General features: G+C 42.4%; 1 protein-coding gene across 3 annotated transcripts in view; it reads right to left on the bottom strand.

Moving 5' to 3' along the window:
- The window catches only part of AGFG1 (ArfGAP with FG repeats 1), a 37,717-nt gene extending 24,649 nt beyond the window's left edge, over positions 1-13,068 (bottom strand). For all 3 annotated transcript variants that reach the window (XM_082486833.1, XM_082486832.1, XM_082486831.1), the window contains exons 1-2: positions 12,860-13,068; positions 3,169-3,262 (exon numbers count right to left, since the gene is read on the bottom strand). In XM_082486833.1, coding sequence (XP_082342959.1) covers positions 3,169-3,262; positions 12,860-13,026 — 261 coding nt within the window. In that variant the 5' untranslated portion in view covers positions 13,027-13,068. The remainder of the gene's footprint in view (positions 1-3,168; positions 3,263-12,859) is intronic.
- Positions 13,069-14,362: the final 1,294 nt, after the last annotated feature.

The following is a 14,362-nucleotide window of genomic DNA, read 5'->3' on the forward strand; positions in this document are numbered from 1 at the left end:
GATTTGTGCTGAAAACAGTGTTGATAACACAGGGATCTTGTAGTTACTGCTGAGCAGTGCTTAAACACAGTCAAGGTCTCTTCTGCCTCTCACACTGCCCTACTAGCAAGGAGGTTGGGGGTGCACAAGAGGGAAGGACACAGCCAGGACAGCTGACCCCAACTGTCCAAAGGGATATTCCATACCATCTGACATCATGCTCAGTATATAAAACCAGGGAAGAAGAATGAAGGGGGGGATATTCAGAGTTATGGTGTTTTGCCTTCCCAAGTAACCATTACACATGATGGAGCCCTGCTTTCCTGAAGATAGCTGAACACCTGCCTGCCCATGGGAAGCAGTGAATAAATTCCTTGTTTTGCTTTGCTTATGTGCACGGCTTTTGCTTTACTTATCTGTCTTTAATTCTACCCATGAGTTTTCTCAAGTTTACTCTGCCAATTCTCTCCCCTATCCCACCAGGGGGAGCGAGCAAGCGGCTGTGTCATGCTTAGTTGCTGGTTGTGGTTAAACTATGACCCAGGTGTATATACAGGGAAGAAGATGGTGTCTCACACCTGAAGAGAAGCTGCTCTGAATAACCTCTTCCCAAAGCAGTTGCTTTGTGAAGCCTTTTAGTAACTGAACATTTTACCCACGTGTGGCACAAAGATGGCAATTTGCAACAACTGGGGAAAAGTTACTATTTCAGATATTAGGAATTGGGTGTTTTGGTTTTAAGAGAACTTCAACCTCATACAATACATTGTCCTTATAAATACTCTTTGAAGGAGAGAGGAAAACTACTTCCTCCAAGAACAACTCACCACCTTAATAGCTACCTTATCTCAGGGAAGCTTTCTTTTTATTTTCTTTTCTATTCAGAACAAGCTCCCTATTGTGCACAATGATGTACTCACCTGGAAGCAAGAAAGCTTACCATGGAGGCCTTGGCCATGTTTGAGAAAGACTGGGAGGACAAAGTGGGAATGAAAGTATTTTACAAATTACAGGAAAGTGGAAGTTAAACATACTAGATCACAGAAACTTGAGCTTTTTTTATATATATGCATAGCTGCAGAACTAGAGCAACTGAATGTTACAACATCTAAACCATTCAGCAACTGTACTTTGGTTCACATGTCCACATTCTAAAATGTTAGACAGTTCCATGTTTGACCAAGTTTATCCTAGAAAGTTTCATTTCTTAATATATACACAAGAGCCATCTATGCTGAAGAGCAAGCTAAGCAAAGAAGGGTTTTTGTGAGGTCAGATGAACTTCATCTGCCCAATACTTTATCTTATCTGCAGGCAAGTATTCCAAAGTCCAGTATCAACAAGAGAAAGCAAAATGCTTATTTAACTACTGCAACATACAGCATGACAAAGTGAAAACACGTTTAGTTAGGTTTTAAACTTCTAACAGTGTTTAAAACAACATCACTTCTGTTCAACATTTGAGCGCCTGTTAAATCTACCATCTGCAACTACAAATATCTATTCAGTGTTACATTAGAATTATGGCAAAGCACTGCTATCCAACAATCCAAAACCAAACTCAGGAGGACATCTTCATTTATGAGGTAGCTCCTTTAAAACACAAAGACCCCTGTTTTTGAAACATAGCATACCATTGCAGAGATCGGTGGACTGTTTTTATGGCAATAATAAATTATGTATCAACTAAGTCGTTATGATTGGAAGACTAGTCAGGTCTATAATGAGAAGGACAACTTCACTAATCAACTGAGTAGGGATGGCTTACAGTCTCAGATGAGCAAAAAGTGAAACTGGTAGCATTCTCTAGCCATTGCAGATTCAGTGAAAAACAATTAAAATGGATGCAGGGAAGGAGGGAGATAACACATGTTTTCCTTTACATTTGTGAAGCTTAAAGCAAAGCTGGAGTTTACAGTCTAATCTTATGGAAAGAGACTCCAACATACTATATCTGCACCCAAGAAAGATTATTAGTCTCCCTATGCAACAAGTCAACAATATGCTATACATATACACACAGTGTTATACAGCTTTAACATGCCAAAACAACTTAAAAAAATCTAGTCAATGCCATTAGAAGTAATATATAATGTCTGGAAAAGTTAAGACCTTGTTCCAGCTCTGTCTAGAGGAATCATCCACCAACAGTCATTTCAACAAATAATGCATATTTACTATGACAGAAAACAAAATTACTACTTCTACTTTCATTCTTCAAACCTGACAGCTTAGGAATGAGCCAAGTTTAAGAAAGTTAGGTATCAGCATTTTAGCTAATAATGGGCTTTATCCCCACATAACTTCACAAGAACACGTTGATAAGACACTCCGTAACCTACAATCAATAATTCTACTAAAACAGAATACACATCCAATCAAAGTAAAATAGAACTTTTTCCAATTACAAATAGAAGAAAAAGCTACCTCTAAAATCCTCAATGCTATAGTATAGTATTAAAATATAAACTTCATCCTTAAATTGAAGACAATAGCCACATCCAGTGTTTACATGCTTCTCGTGTTCTTATAGAGCCAATCCAACATTTACCTCAGATTTAGTTTTAATCTATTAAAAAGAACAAAAAGGCAGTATACTAGAACTTTTTCTCTTCAAAGCTGCCCCAAGCCACTCTAAACATATAGACACTTATCTAATAACAATCCTTAGAGGAAAAAAAAAAATTCTCCTTCTCCTCTCCAAGAACCTTCAACATTGATATACTTTCATTAAAGAAAGAGGCTATTGAAACTGCTAGAAGACTTTCTGACACCTACTCTGAAGATATACAGCTATAAGCAACAAATTTCTAACAAATTTCTTTTTGTCACAGTACTCTCTGAGGAAATACTGCTACAGTCAGTCTCGAGGTCTGGGCTTGCAGGAAGGAAAAAAAAAAAAGACAGATACACATTGCCTTACGCAAAAGCAAAAGGAAACCCAATTCAGAAATACTGACTATGTTAATCTAGATTGTCTGGGTTGGGCAATAACACATAACGTTATGATGATCGGCTACTTAAGTGAAATGAGTTCTTTAGAAGTATCGCTTCAAATTATGTTGGCTTCAAAAGGCTTCTGTCCACTTTTTGCTGCCAAAAACCAAATATCAAGTTTTCCTTAAGTAGCATTTTAGAGTTTAATATTAAAGTGTCAAAACTACTTGATATTCTCCAAATAATACTTACTTCATTTCCGTGTTTCTGCAGAAATTCTATTTCCTGTTGTGTGAAAGTAGTCATTGAAATTGACTTCACTCTGTGGGGTGGATTCAAGCCCCGTCTAAAAGAAGAAGCGAGAAGTATTTAGTCAGTATTCAGGAAATCCGTCATCATACAATCACTTTTAACATTACAACCAGCAGTCGGTTGGTTTTAAACTTGGGAGCCATCTCTGTAAAACACACTCATTTTGGTAGTGCCATACAACTTAAGGCTGTGTAAGCTCATCTCAACATTCAGCATGCAAAGTCAAATAATGAGCTCTAGGGGACACCAATGTTTAGAACTGTACACACAAACTCACTCTGACCCTTTCTACACAGGTTTATGAAAACATAATTAGACTTTTTAAAAATACTGAACTGCTTCACCAAACTTGTTCACCCTTGCCTCTATCCTTCATCTCTCAATCTTGGGCCCCTCTGTTGTAGTTTTCTTTCCCTCCAACTCCTACCTCACTTCAACCTATTCTTACTACAACTTCCACCCAATCACTCGATTTCTTCAAGCTAAACTCCCCAGCTCAGATTCTTTTTCTCTTGTTTTCACCCATATTTCCTGTTTCCTCCCAGCAGCTTTTTCTAGTTTACTTTTTGCACTTCCATCCACAGGTCTGTCATCTTCCTCCTGAACACTACACAAGTACCAGCAACAAAAGCAGAAAGACAATGCTTTCATTGTGCTCTCAAATGAGAGATACCATTACTAATGCAACAGCTCCAAACTTCAGCAGCTCTGCCTTAAGCAAAGATTGGCACCATTCTCGCATCCACGCCAGACTGCTGCAGCAGGGCTAATCAAGTCACTCGTGCTGCTAAAGCATGACATTGTCAAACCCAGTTCAGTCAAAACCTGCAAGCATAGAGAAAAATCCCGCTAAGCAACAGTGCCAGTCTAAGAAGTAGCTTGCTTTCTTTTCAAGCTCTCTCTTTACATACATGCTAACTACTGCTTTTGCCCACAAATACAACTAAAAACAGGCCGTGTTTTGCTCAATGAAAACAAGAACATTACATCCCACGTATGCCAGACAGCAGAGACACTAACTCAGGCAATACAATGGGGTTAGTTTAACATTCAAGTTAATCAGGCCTGGATTTTTGTCATACCATCTTTTAAAAAAAAAATAAATGCATTAATCAATAAACATTAACTATGAGATATCAAAGAACACAAAATTCTGTGGTTATGTATGGGAAGAAAGTTTCCAGAAAGGAAGGTGAGGAAAACTTTCCAGGGATGTAATATGGGGCTAACAAGTAATTTGATAAAAGTTAATTTTATTGCTTATATTTGTTACTTTGCTTTAATTATAAATTTGGTTCAGATTGCTTTTAGCAATAACCCACCCACCCCCCCCAAAAAAAATCACTGACATCCAATTTAAGACAATCAGCTGTTTTCTTTAGACTTCATGATTATTCCAAGAACACTAACTATAAATTAAATTGTTATCCATCAAAACAGCCTGACAAAAATATGCTGTTCCAAATATTAACACTTTATACTCAACTTTTAAAGAAAGCTTTTAGCACTTTGAGTTTCTGAGTAAGCATAATGGAAAAAAATGTTGTGCATTTAGCTTGCAAATTCACCATGACACTTAAATTCGTATTGTACCTCTAAGAAGACAATTCTGATCCTATGTTGAAAAGATTTCCATGTTTTTTAGTCAAAAGTTGGATATAACACTAAGCAATAACATTTTCTTCTAAGTTTCATTAAAAAACAGATTTAGGACAATGTTTGAAACACTTGGATAAAAATAAACAATTAATTGTATTTTGCCAAGAAGTGCAGTGAACTCAAGAGCACCTTAAAAACAGAAGTGATACACAAATGTACTGGCATATGAGAATTGATTTTACAGAATGCTATTTGCTTAAGCAAATTTTTCAAATCTGAGCACCTAAAGTTAGACTTCATGATTCAGCACTTCAACAAGAAGGCAGAATAAGTTTTAATAAGATTAGTGAGAGAGGTTTCAAGATAGTTTCAACTCAACCATCAGCAAATTAATTTCTTGTCTCAAAAATGTTTAACTTCCATGGTAAATTGAAATTAATATTTTAACATTTTTCATGTAGTTGTAAATGAAATCCACATGTACATCACAAATAGACAACACTTATTAAAATACTGTATTATCTATTTTTTTAATTAAATACTCGTTTTAAGATAATGCAACTTAAAAAAATCTGTCAGAGTTCTATCCAGTTAAAATTCATTGTTTCAGAGCCGGTGCTAGTATGTTTGGGATTTCTCATGTTCTTATAGAACCAATCCAACATTTACCTCGGATTTAGTTTTAATCTATTAAAAAGAACAAAAAGGCAGTATACTAGAACTGTTTGGGATTTGTTTGTTTTTTAAACACCTTCTTGGTCTGTGCGTGGGAGCAATTACATTTCACTAAGCAACAATGTAGAAATCACCTGTTAAGTGACAGCATAGAAACAAACTTGGCATCCACCTGGCATTTCACATAAATATGCTCCATCAAGTATTACATGACAATCACTGGCCCTTGCATTTACAGTAAGTATAAAAGTGGTTCTGTCTACCTTAGTCTGTTCAATTTACTCTCCTATTAAGAAAAATGCATAGTTAGATACTTGTAAACTATTTAATGACTATTTTAAAAGCTAGGGTTTTTCACTAACGTTCACACGTTTTTCAGAAAAGCTAGTATATCTAAACTTTCACACTATCTTCTGCTGGAAATTAATTTTTTACAATAAGTATAGTTTAAGTGCTACACTGTACCTGTGTTTGCAATTTAAAGGCACTGCACAAGTTATTTAAGCAGTACCTACTCTACACTGATCTGCTAGGGCTCTGCAAAGCATTTACAACAGCAAACGCGTATCTTCAGTTCTGTTAAGCAGCAATATTAATCATATTTAAAGCATAGACTAGATTTTGTTTAACCTGACTAGAGACATCCTACATGCCTCTCTCCAGTGAAGACTGCTCTAGAGTTTTAAGGTTCAGGTTATAAAGGTCCCTGATTTACACATTATATCCATGACGTGGGATAAGATGAATTCTCATTTCTTTTACACCCTCCTCTTAAACAAGAAAGACATGCCCCACTCCTAAAGCTCAGATCACAACACAGACAGGTCAGATGTCTTCAACGATGAAAGAGAGCATGTCACCACATTGGTGGCCCAAGAAGATTGGAAATCCCAAACATAACATGGGATTTATGGCTATTAAAGTTAACTATCAAGCTGCAGTACTATACCTACAAGTAATTTTTATGTTTATTTAGCATTGCAAGTGGTGGGGGGAAGCCTATGAAAAGCCTCCTTTTATGCTAAGGCAGTGTAAGAAGTCAGACAGGAACGAGGAATTCAAGACAAGAGGCCACATTATAAAGCATACAAATACAATCCAAGCCATATACATTATATTCCTTAGATAAATTGCTTTGGTTCTACGACTAGGACAGGTAAAACTTTTTTTTTTTCATGATTTCTGATTAGCATGAGCCACTTTCAATAACATTATACCCATGAACTGACTAGAACCTCCCTAAAAGAGAGCAGTTGTGGAATTTATGTAGAACTCAAAAACCAAGCCTAAGTACTAAAGCTACTCTTACTTCAAAATCCTAAATTATTTTATATCCTTCCTTACCTACAGAGATTACTTGATGACCCAAATGATTCACAAACAACTCATCTACATATGGGGGAAGCTTACTGGTAGACAGCCAAGTACAATTATCCCTTATAAGGAATTAACAAACCTTCTTTTTTATAGGAAAAAGCGTATCTACCACTTGCTTTGCTTCTTTCCACGTATTTGACGAGCATTTTGCACAGTTCTAATGCTTTACAGTATTCCCTATCTTGCAGGAGACAAAATGGACTATAGTCCCTTAGTCCAAATTAATAATGCCTAAATTTAAATTGACCCCAAACAAATATTTGCAACCTGCACCTGTGCAGTGGTACCAGTTACCCCTTTCTCTACTATAGAGTTCCTGAGGAAGACAGCAACCAAACATTACCTCAGCACTTAATCCAGATCGCAGCTCTCTCCTTAGAGACCCTTGGGAAAGATGACTGAGACTATTCTGCCATCTGCACTTATCCAGCACACCATAGCTAGAAGACCTCACACCTAGATCCCACCCATCACTGCCAGCTTCTTCATACTCAGCAATGGTTATTCCTATGGAATAGCACTGTGACCAGAACTTCCAGCTATGAGACTATCCACTGAACTTCCACTGAATCAGTCCAAGCTTTTAGTGACACGGCCTATCACAGGGGCACCAACGGAGAACGCGAGCAGAACATGAGATCTCAGAGAGCATTGTTAGAACTGGTGCTCTCGCAAACAAAGGAAGCTTTAAGGCCACTGACACAAGATTCTGAAGCCCGGCAATTGAAACATTAAACATTCAAAACACTGTCAATGAGCACTGAACATTTGCTACTAACATAATTTAGTAGCAAATTATGGTTAACTTGTGATTGTTGGCAGAGCAGCCATTCCTGCATTCACATCAAACAAATGTGGGCAAAGTCGTCTGCAAAGGCCAGGGCTGGGGGGGGGGCGGGGGGGATAAAATTTAGAGAGTGGGCTCTGCTGGGATAGAGGGTCACTTCCATGGGAGGAACGGTGGGCAGACAGCTACTCAACACTGCTAATGTCCCCCTGTATCAGATTCTAATGTGATCAAGTCTAAGCCAGCAAAATCTGATCCCTTAAGAAGCAGGAAATTAATGAGGCAGGTCAAATGCCAAGCCATCATAGAGCACCCTACATCCCCAGGTGTCTGGAAAACAATCTTTAGAAAACCCAATGTCACAGAATTTGCTATTATTTCGACAATACTGTTATTAGCAAAAGAGAGTATAAGCAGTACTGGCCATTCCTGACACTTGTAAACCTCCCTGGAGACCCTCCACCATCTCACAAGCTCATTTATTTTTAACAGCAAAAGGCTCACATACATATTTAGAAGCATAGTCAAGGTTAATTGGAGTTTTTCCTTAAAAAAAAAAAAAAAAAAAAAAAACAACAAAAAAACACACACACAAACATCCTTTCTGAACTGCATAGCATTCACTGTGGTATAGACATTTCCTTTGCTCTCCAGCCATGACACCAAAAACAAAAAATAGAGTAATACAGGAAATACCCTTAAAAATGCATACGTATATATACACACACAAACATAGCCTATGGAGTCATTTTCCAAATATGCTCCAAAGGAAACAAGGACTGAAAAGCCATGCCAACACAGCCAGAATCACCTTCACTCTAACACTGTGCTTGGACCATTTGAGTTTCTGCAAAACTTCTTTTGAGGAAAGGGACAATAATTCACCACCATTGCAAAGATTTGGTTTTTAGTTTGTTACTGGTACCTGCTGCCATCAAATACTCCAATCTGGCTGATACAGGAGTTCCTTACCCAGGAAAATTTTAAATTTAAAATTTCAACTAGGAATGTTATAAGCAGTCAAAAGAAGGCCACATGATCCAATAATTGTAAGAAACAGCATAAAAGGGCTTTAGCATTCCCCACGGTAACTATATGTTCTAAGCATTCTTTGTTGCTCCTTCCTAACACAAGCCAGAAGCGCAAACATCTGACCAAGAGACTTCCTCACTAAGTTGGAAGGGAGCAAATAAAGAGGGCGGCAGTGAAGGAAAGGGTATGAGTGTCCTAATTATCACATCAGCAGATATTAAGAAAAAAGTCAAGAGTAAATAAAAAAATTCGATAGTAGAAAAATTGTGGAAGCGGACTCTTGGTCGCACAGAAATATTTTCCATTTGAGAATTTAAAAGCATGTTAATTTTATGAGAGTTCAGAGCAGGCTGACCAGGAGAGGTACAGAAGTGCTTGAAAGCAAAGATATGCACAGAGAGCTGAGAAGCAATGCAGAGAGGCATTTGATAAGACAAAGGGAAGGATGTCACTGTCAGCAGGACACATGGTAGCATCCAGAAACACAACAGACATAGCTACCAACATAATCCTTTGAACCAAAGGACTTCTGTCAAACTAAAAGAATCTCTCTGCCAACATCTCCCAAGATGCAGTTTCGCTATAATGAAGACAAGTCCTCTGGTTTTGTATTACCGTAATACTTGGCCCAAGAAGACCGCATCTCCTCCTATACTTGGGGAAGAAAAGATTGTATGTATACTTTTACATATCCTATATTCTTGTCCAACACCAAAAAGTTGAATTATGCACAGCTTGCGTAATGCTAGTGTGCTTTTTTCCACGTGAAGAGAATTTAAACACAGGGGACAAGCAGAAGTATTTTACAAGGAAGTTACTATCCACACCAGTATCCATGAACCTTCTCCCGCATACACCACTTTTTCATAGCAAAACTTTTGCTCTGGTAATCCCAATATAATGAGAAAACTTAAAACCTAAGGAAAAGGACCTCCTCTATGTTCTTCATACTCTTGGCAAGTGCCAAGACTCACCTTCAACATTAAAATCAGGAAGAGATCTTTTTAGCAAATCACTAGTTCTCTCATCATTTTTAGCAGTACTTGAACAAGCCAGACATATTTTTGGAAACTGTTAAGAAAATGGTAGGTTTTTTAAAGCTAAATCTAGTAATAAATAGCATCACTCTCTTTCTACACACACAACCATTAAGGGAAATTAACGACGGATCCAGAATTAAGGTTTTGGGTTTGAATAGGCTGTCCTTGACAGGACAATGAATAAACACTTCAGAAAACTTACAAAAAAAAACAAACGAGTGAGACTTCAGATTTTAAAAGTTTAGAGTTAACTGTATCTAGAACATGCCTGTCTGAGATGATATGGATGTTAGCAACCACTTTTAATTAATCGAGCAACCTTTCTGAAGGAGACTTGTTAACACACTAGTATTTTAATCTTGTATTGGGCACTTCATACTTGAAAAAACTGGTCTAGCCTACTCCAAGAATACTTCCTGTACCAGATTAGAAAAAAAATTAATTAAAACAAGAAGCAATGCAAGTCATTCACATAGCATATAAACAAGACGAAGTAATAAGATTATTAAAGCCTTACAGTAAAGCAAGTATTACGAGGTAGAATGCAAGCAGCCATTAAACACCACAGAAGCAGCAGTATTTTTACACTTATTTGCCATTATGCAGTCTCTTCCCAAGTCATTTCCCTCCACTGTGGAATTCTACAGTGAAAAGCATTTGGAAATAAACAAGTTGTATGAAGGACTATTCCGATAGAAGTGTTAAAAATAACAGTTTCTAGTTACGAAACAGACATGACCTATCTCTACACTGTCTCATCACTAACAAAAATAACACCTTAGAACCTAACCAGTGCGATAACCAATACATATGATCTTGCACACACAACTTATGAAAGCATTTCCAAGTCAACATGAAAGAACAAGCCCAAATTTACTTCACAAGAAAACTTTTAAGTCTCTTTAACAGTCCTTTACTCCAGTTTTAAGTGTAGGTGTTACTAGCTGCAACAACTAAAGACATTTGTGGTTTCTTTTTTAGAGCAACACAAAAACACTGTATATTTAGAATGGAAGAGCTATTTACATTTTATTAGAATACCAATACATTAACAACTGTTCTTTAGAAAAAGTCTTCCTCTTTTAAACATGTTAACATCCAAATGAAGGCAAAGTTAACAGCAAGTGACAGCTGTCCCCTGCTTACTAGCTGTTTCACTGCATGTACATCCTTTTGGTTACTGTGAATTGGACTATGGACCTTAGCAGTTCATACCTCCCAGCCAATAGATAAAATGAACAAAACCTACTGAACCCATGCTAAACACCTCAGCAGCACTGATATCTTTCTCTATTAAGGTCAAGAAGCCTGAAAAATAAAGGAAAACATTATCATGTAGCAGTTTTATCATGCTGTCAGTTTAACCAGTAAGAACATGTGCAACCACTAAATAAGCTCTGTGCAGCAGCTTAAAATAGTTTCACATGCCAGCACAAATAACAGTTTGCTAACAGAGCAAACAATAGCCAGTGCTGGCTGATTAAGTAGCATGTGTATGTTAAAAACTAGAGTCTCTTTTCAGTTCTACAACCTGAATGTATTTTCTGTATCTCTGTCAAGTCCGTTTAAAGGTCTACACAAAGTAGAAATAAGAAGGGAAAAAAAACCCAAGACTAATTAGCTGTCTAGTAGTATAAAAGGCAGCTTGTTCCATGTAAATTCAGCACAGAACTAACATGTTTGCTTTGTTTTGAATCTCAATATAATTACCAACTTTGTTCTAAAACACCAGACCTTACTTGGAAGGCCTGTGTGGGGTACTTAGTCCTTCTTAGTAAGGAGACTGAAATTAGTTCAGGCTTGTGAATGCCTTCTATGAACTCAAACCCTTACAAACACAATTCTGTATCCTTTGACATACTATTTATTTATTACTTTGGCTACTCTTTGATTCTTCTCCATTCCACAAGCACAATGCCACAAAAACATAAACAAGCAAACAGATTTAGCTACAGAAACAGTAACACTGAAGACAGGAGGGTTTTTTTTTTTCCTTCAAGCTATGAATATGTAACTGAAATTTAGAACTGCCTGATGTCAACTCTTAGTTTCATACACTATCTCAGAGGAGGAAGGGTGGAAAAGGGAGGAGGAGTAGGGGGAGGCCCATTCAGGAATGAGGAACAGGAAAAATGCAATCCACTTTATCAAGAGCCCATCCCTTTCTAAGGTTTATATATGTAGTTTGTAGGAAGTAATAGATGTAAGAAAAAAAAAAAAAAAAAGACTCCTACTACTTCTCTGATCAAGTATATTAAACTATTAAGGCTAAAGTTTATACTCTAAGCTAGAGTTTAGAAAGCTGTCTTACAAACTGCTATCATACGTAATTCGATACACAACAGGCGAGGCTGGGGATTTAACTTCAGCTTTTACAACGTTAAACTCAGCATTCACGGTAGGGTTAGTCTCCTCACGGCTTGAAGATTGTCATGAAGTGAACTGTTCGGCCATGAGCCCCCCCCTTACCGTTGCAAAAGCACTCTCCAAACACTTGTTTAATTAATGACACCCCCAGTGATTCCCGGGGGGGGCGGTGGCGGCCCCCCCCCCCCCCCCTTCACGTGCGCGCTGTGGGCAGACGCTCTCACTCCCTACGTGCAGGAAAACACCTCCCCCGGGGCGGCTGCAGGACGAACCCCGGGCTGCTGCCGCCCGCCACGGCTGCCCTGCTCCCCGGCCCCGCACTCACACACCCGGCCGGCAACCGCCATCTCCCGGAGCGGGGGCTCCGGCGGGCATTTTTAGCGAATACCCACGGTAAAGCCTCCCGACTACCCCACCACCACCACCACCACCACCCGGGAAACCCCCCTCCCGCTGCCCCCCGGTGCAGCTGCCCCAGCGCTGCCCTGCGGCAGGAGGGAGAAGGAAGGGCGAACCCCAAGGGGGGGGGAACGGCCGGCGCAGCCAAGGCAAAGGCGAGGCGCTACTCCCCGCGTAGCGGCTCGCTTCGCCGCCGCCGCCCCAGCAGCCGCGTCTCCCGACGGCGAGGCGAGGCGAGGCGAGCCCTGCGGCCGGGCAGGGGCGGAGGTCACCCCGCCGGCACCGGGGCCGCCCTCCCCCTCCCGGGCCGGCTGGAGGGATGGAGCCGAGAGCCGCCCCCCTCCCCCGCACTCACAGGATGCCGGAGCAGGAGGTGCACACGAAGCTGCCCACCGTCATGTCGGTGTAGGTGGGGCCGCGCTGGTCGCAGTCGAAGCACTTGCGGTTGGGCGGGAGGCTGCTCATCTCCCGCAGCAGCTTCAGGTGCTTCTCCTCCTGCTTCCGCTTGGCGCTCGCGGCCATGGCCCCGCCGGCGAGGGGACGGCCCGGCACGCCGCCGGGCCCCGCTCACACACACACACACCCCGACGGCGGCGGCGCTCCGGGGCCCGGCCGGCGGGAGAGGGGGCCGGGGCGGGGGGGGGGGAGGGGGAAGGAAGGGGCGGGGAGGGCAACCGGCGCCCGCCGATGAGCCGGGGCGGGAGCGCGGCGGCCGCTCACGCCGGCCGGTGGCACCGCGAGAGAGGGAGGGCGGGAGGGGGCGGGCCGAGGGCCGCGGCGCGGAGGAGGCCGGCGGCGGCGGTGCCAGGCCCGGGGCGGCTGAATGACGAGCCCGGGCGGAACCTGCGCGACACCTTTATGAGATCAGGGAAGGAGATGGCGGCGGCGGAGCGGCGGAGCCGCACGCGCTCGCCGGCGGCAGCGCCCCCTCTCGCGCGGGAGGACGCGCTCCCCTGCCGCCGCCGCCCCGAGCCCGGGGGAGGCGCCGCCGCCGGGGCTGTGTCACCTGGCGTGACCCTGCGAGGCTGGGGGCTTGATCCGGGCAGCGGGGAGAGGTGCGGCCCCGGGGAGATCGGCGGGGGGCAATCCTGTGGAGAATCCTGACGGAAAAATCCCAATAAAGCCTATGGTTCGCCTCTTCCCGGGGAGGAGGGCGGTGGCCCCTCCCCGCCGTGTGCTCGGGGCGGACTGTTCCGCCGCGCCGACAGGGGCGCCCTCTCCCCCGCGCCGTCTCCCCCCGCCACAGCCGGGGCGAGCGCGAGGCGCGGCCGTTAGTCTCCACACGCCCCTGAGGCTGGGTCGGGCTGCGGCCGGCGGCGCAGGGGAGGCGCTGCCATAAAGCAGGGGAAGCCGGCCTCGCCCCCCGCCCCCTAACGCTCCTGGTGGCCCTCTCGGTGGCCCCCATCGCCCAAAAGTCTGAAAATTCGGTAGTCGTGGGGGCTCGTGAGAGCAGAGGCTGAGGCGAGGGTGGTCTCCTGGCATGCTGGGCCTAAGCCTTGCTGAACCTCCCGAGCTCGTCTGGCAGAGCGGGCTGCCAGGGGGTCCCCGCCGGACCGTGGCGGCCGTGGAGCTCCACAAGGGCCCGGAGAGCGTGGTCGGTGCTATTTTCCCAAGACAGCGGGATTTGTGAGGAGAACGTTGCTATGAGTCTTTTTTTGTTACAGAGATAAGCGCACGGTTTCCCCTTAGGAATTTGGCTGTCGGTGCCTGACTGGACGCTTCCCTTGTCAAAGGAAGGAAAACCGAGCCAGCCGTCACGTATATCTGCTGATATCCTTGAGGAACCTTGGCTTTGGCTTGAACTTAAATCAGCTGCTGGTCTACAAAGTAGGCGTTTGTTCCTTACAAAGGTGCCTAA

This window comes from Vanellus vanellus (genome assembly GCF_965231255.1).
Source record: "Vanellus vanellus genome assembly, chromosome: 8".
In the NCBI taxonomy this organism is placed as follows: domain Eukaryota; kingdom Metazoa; phylum Chordata; class Aves; order Charadriiformes; family Charadriidae; genus Vanellus; species Vanellus vanellus.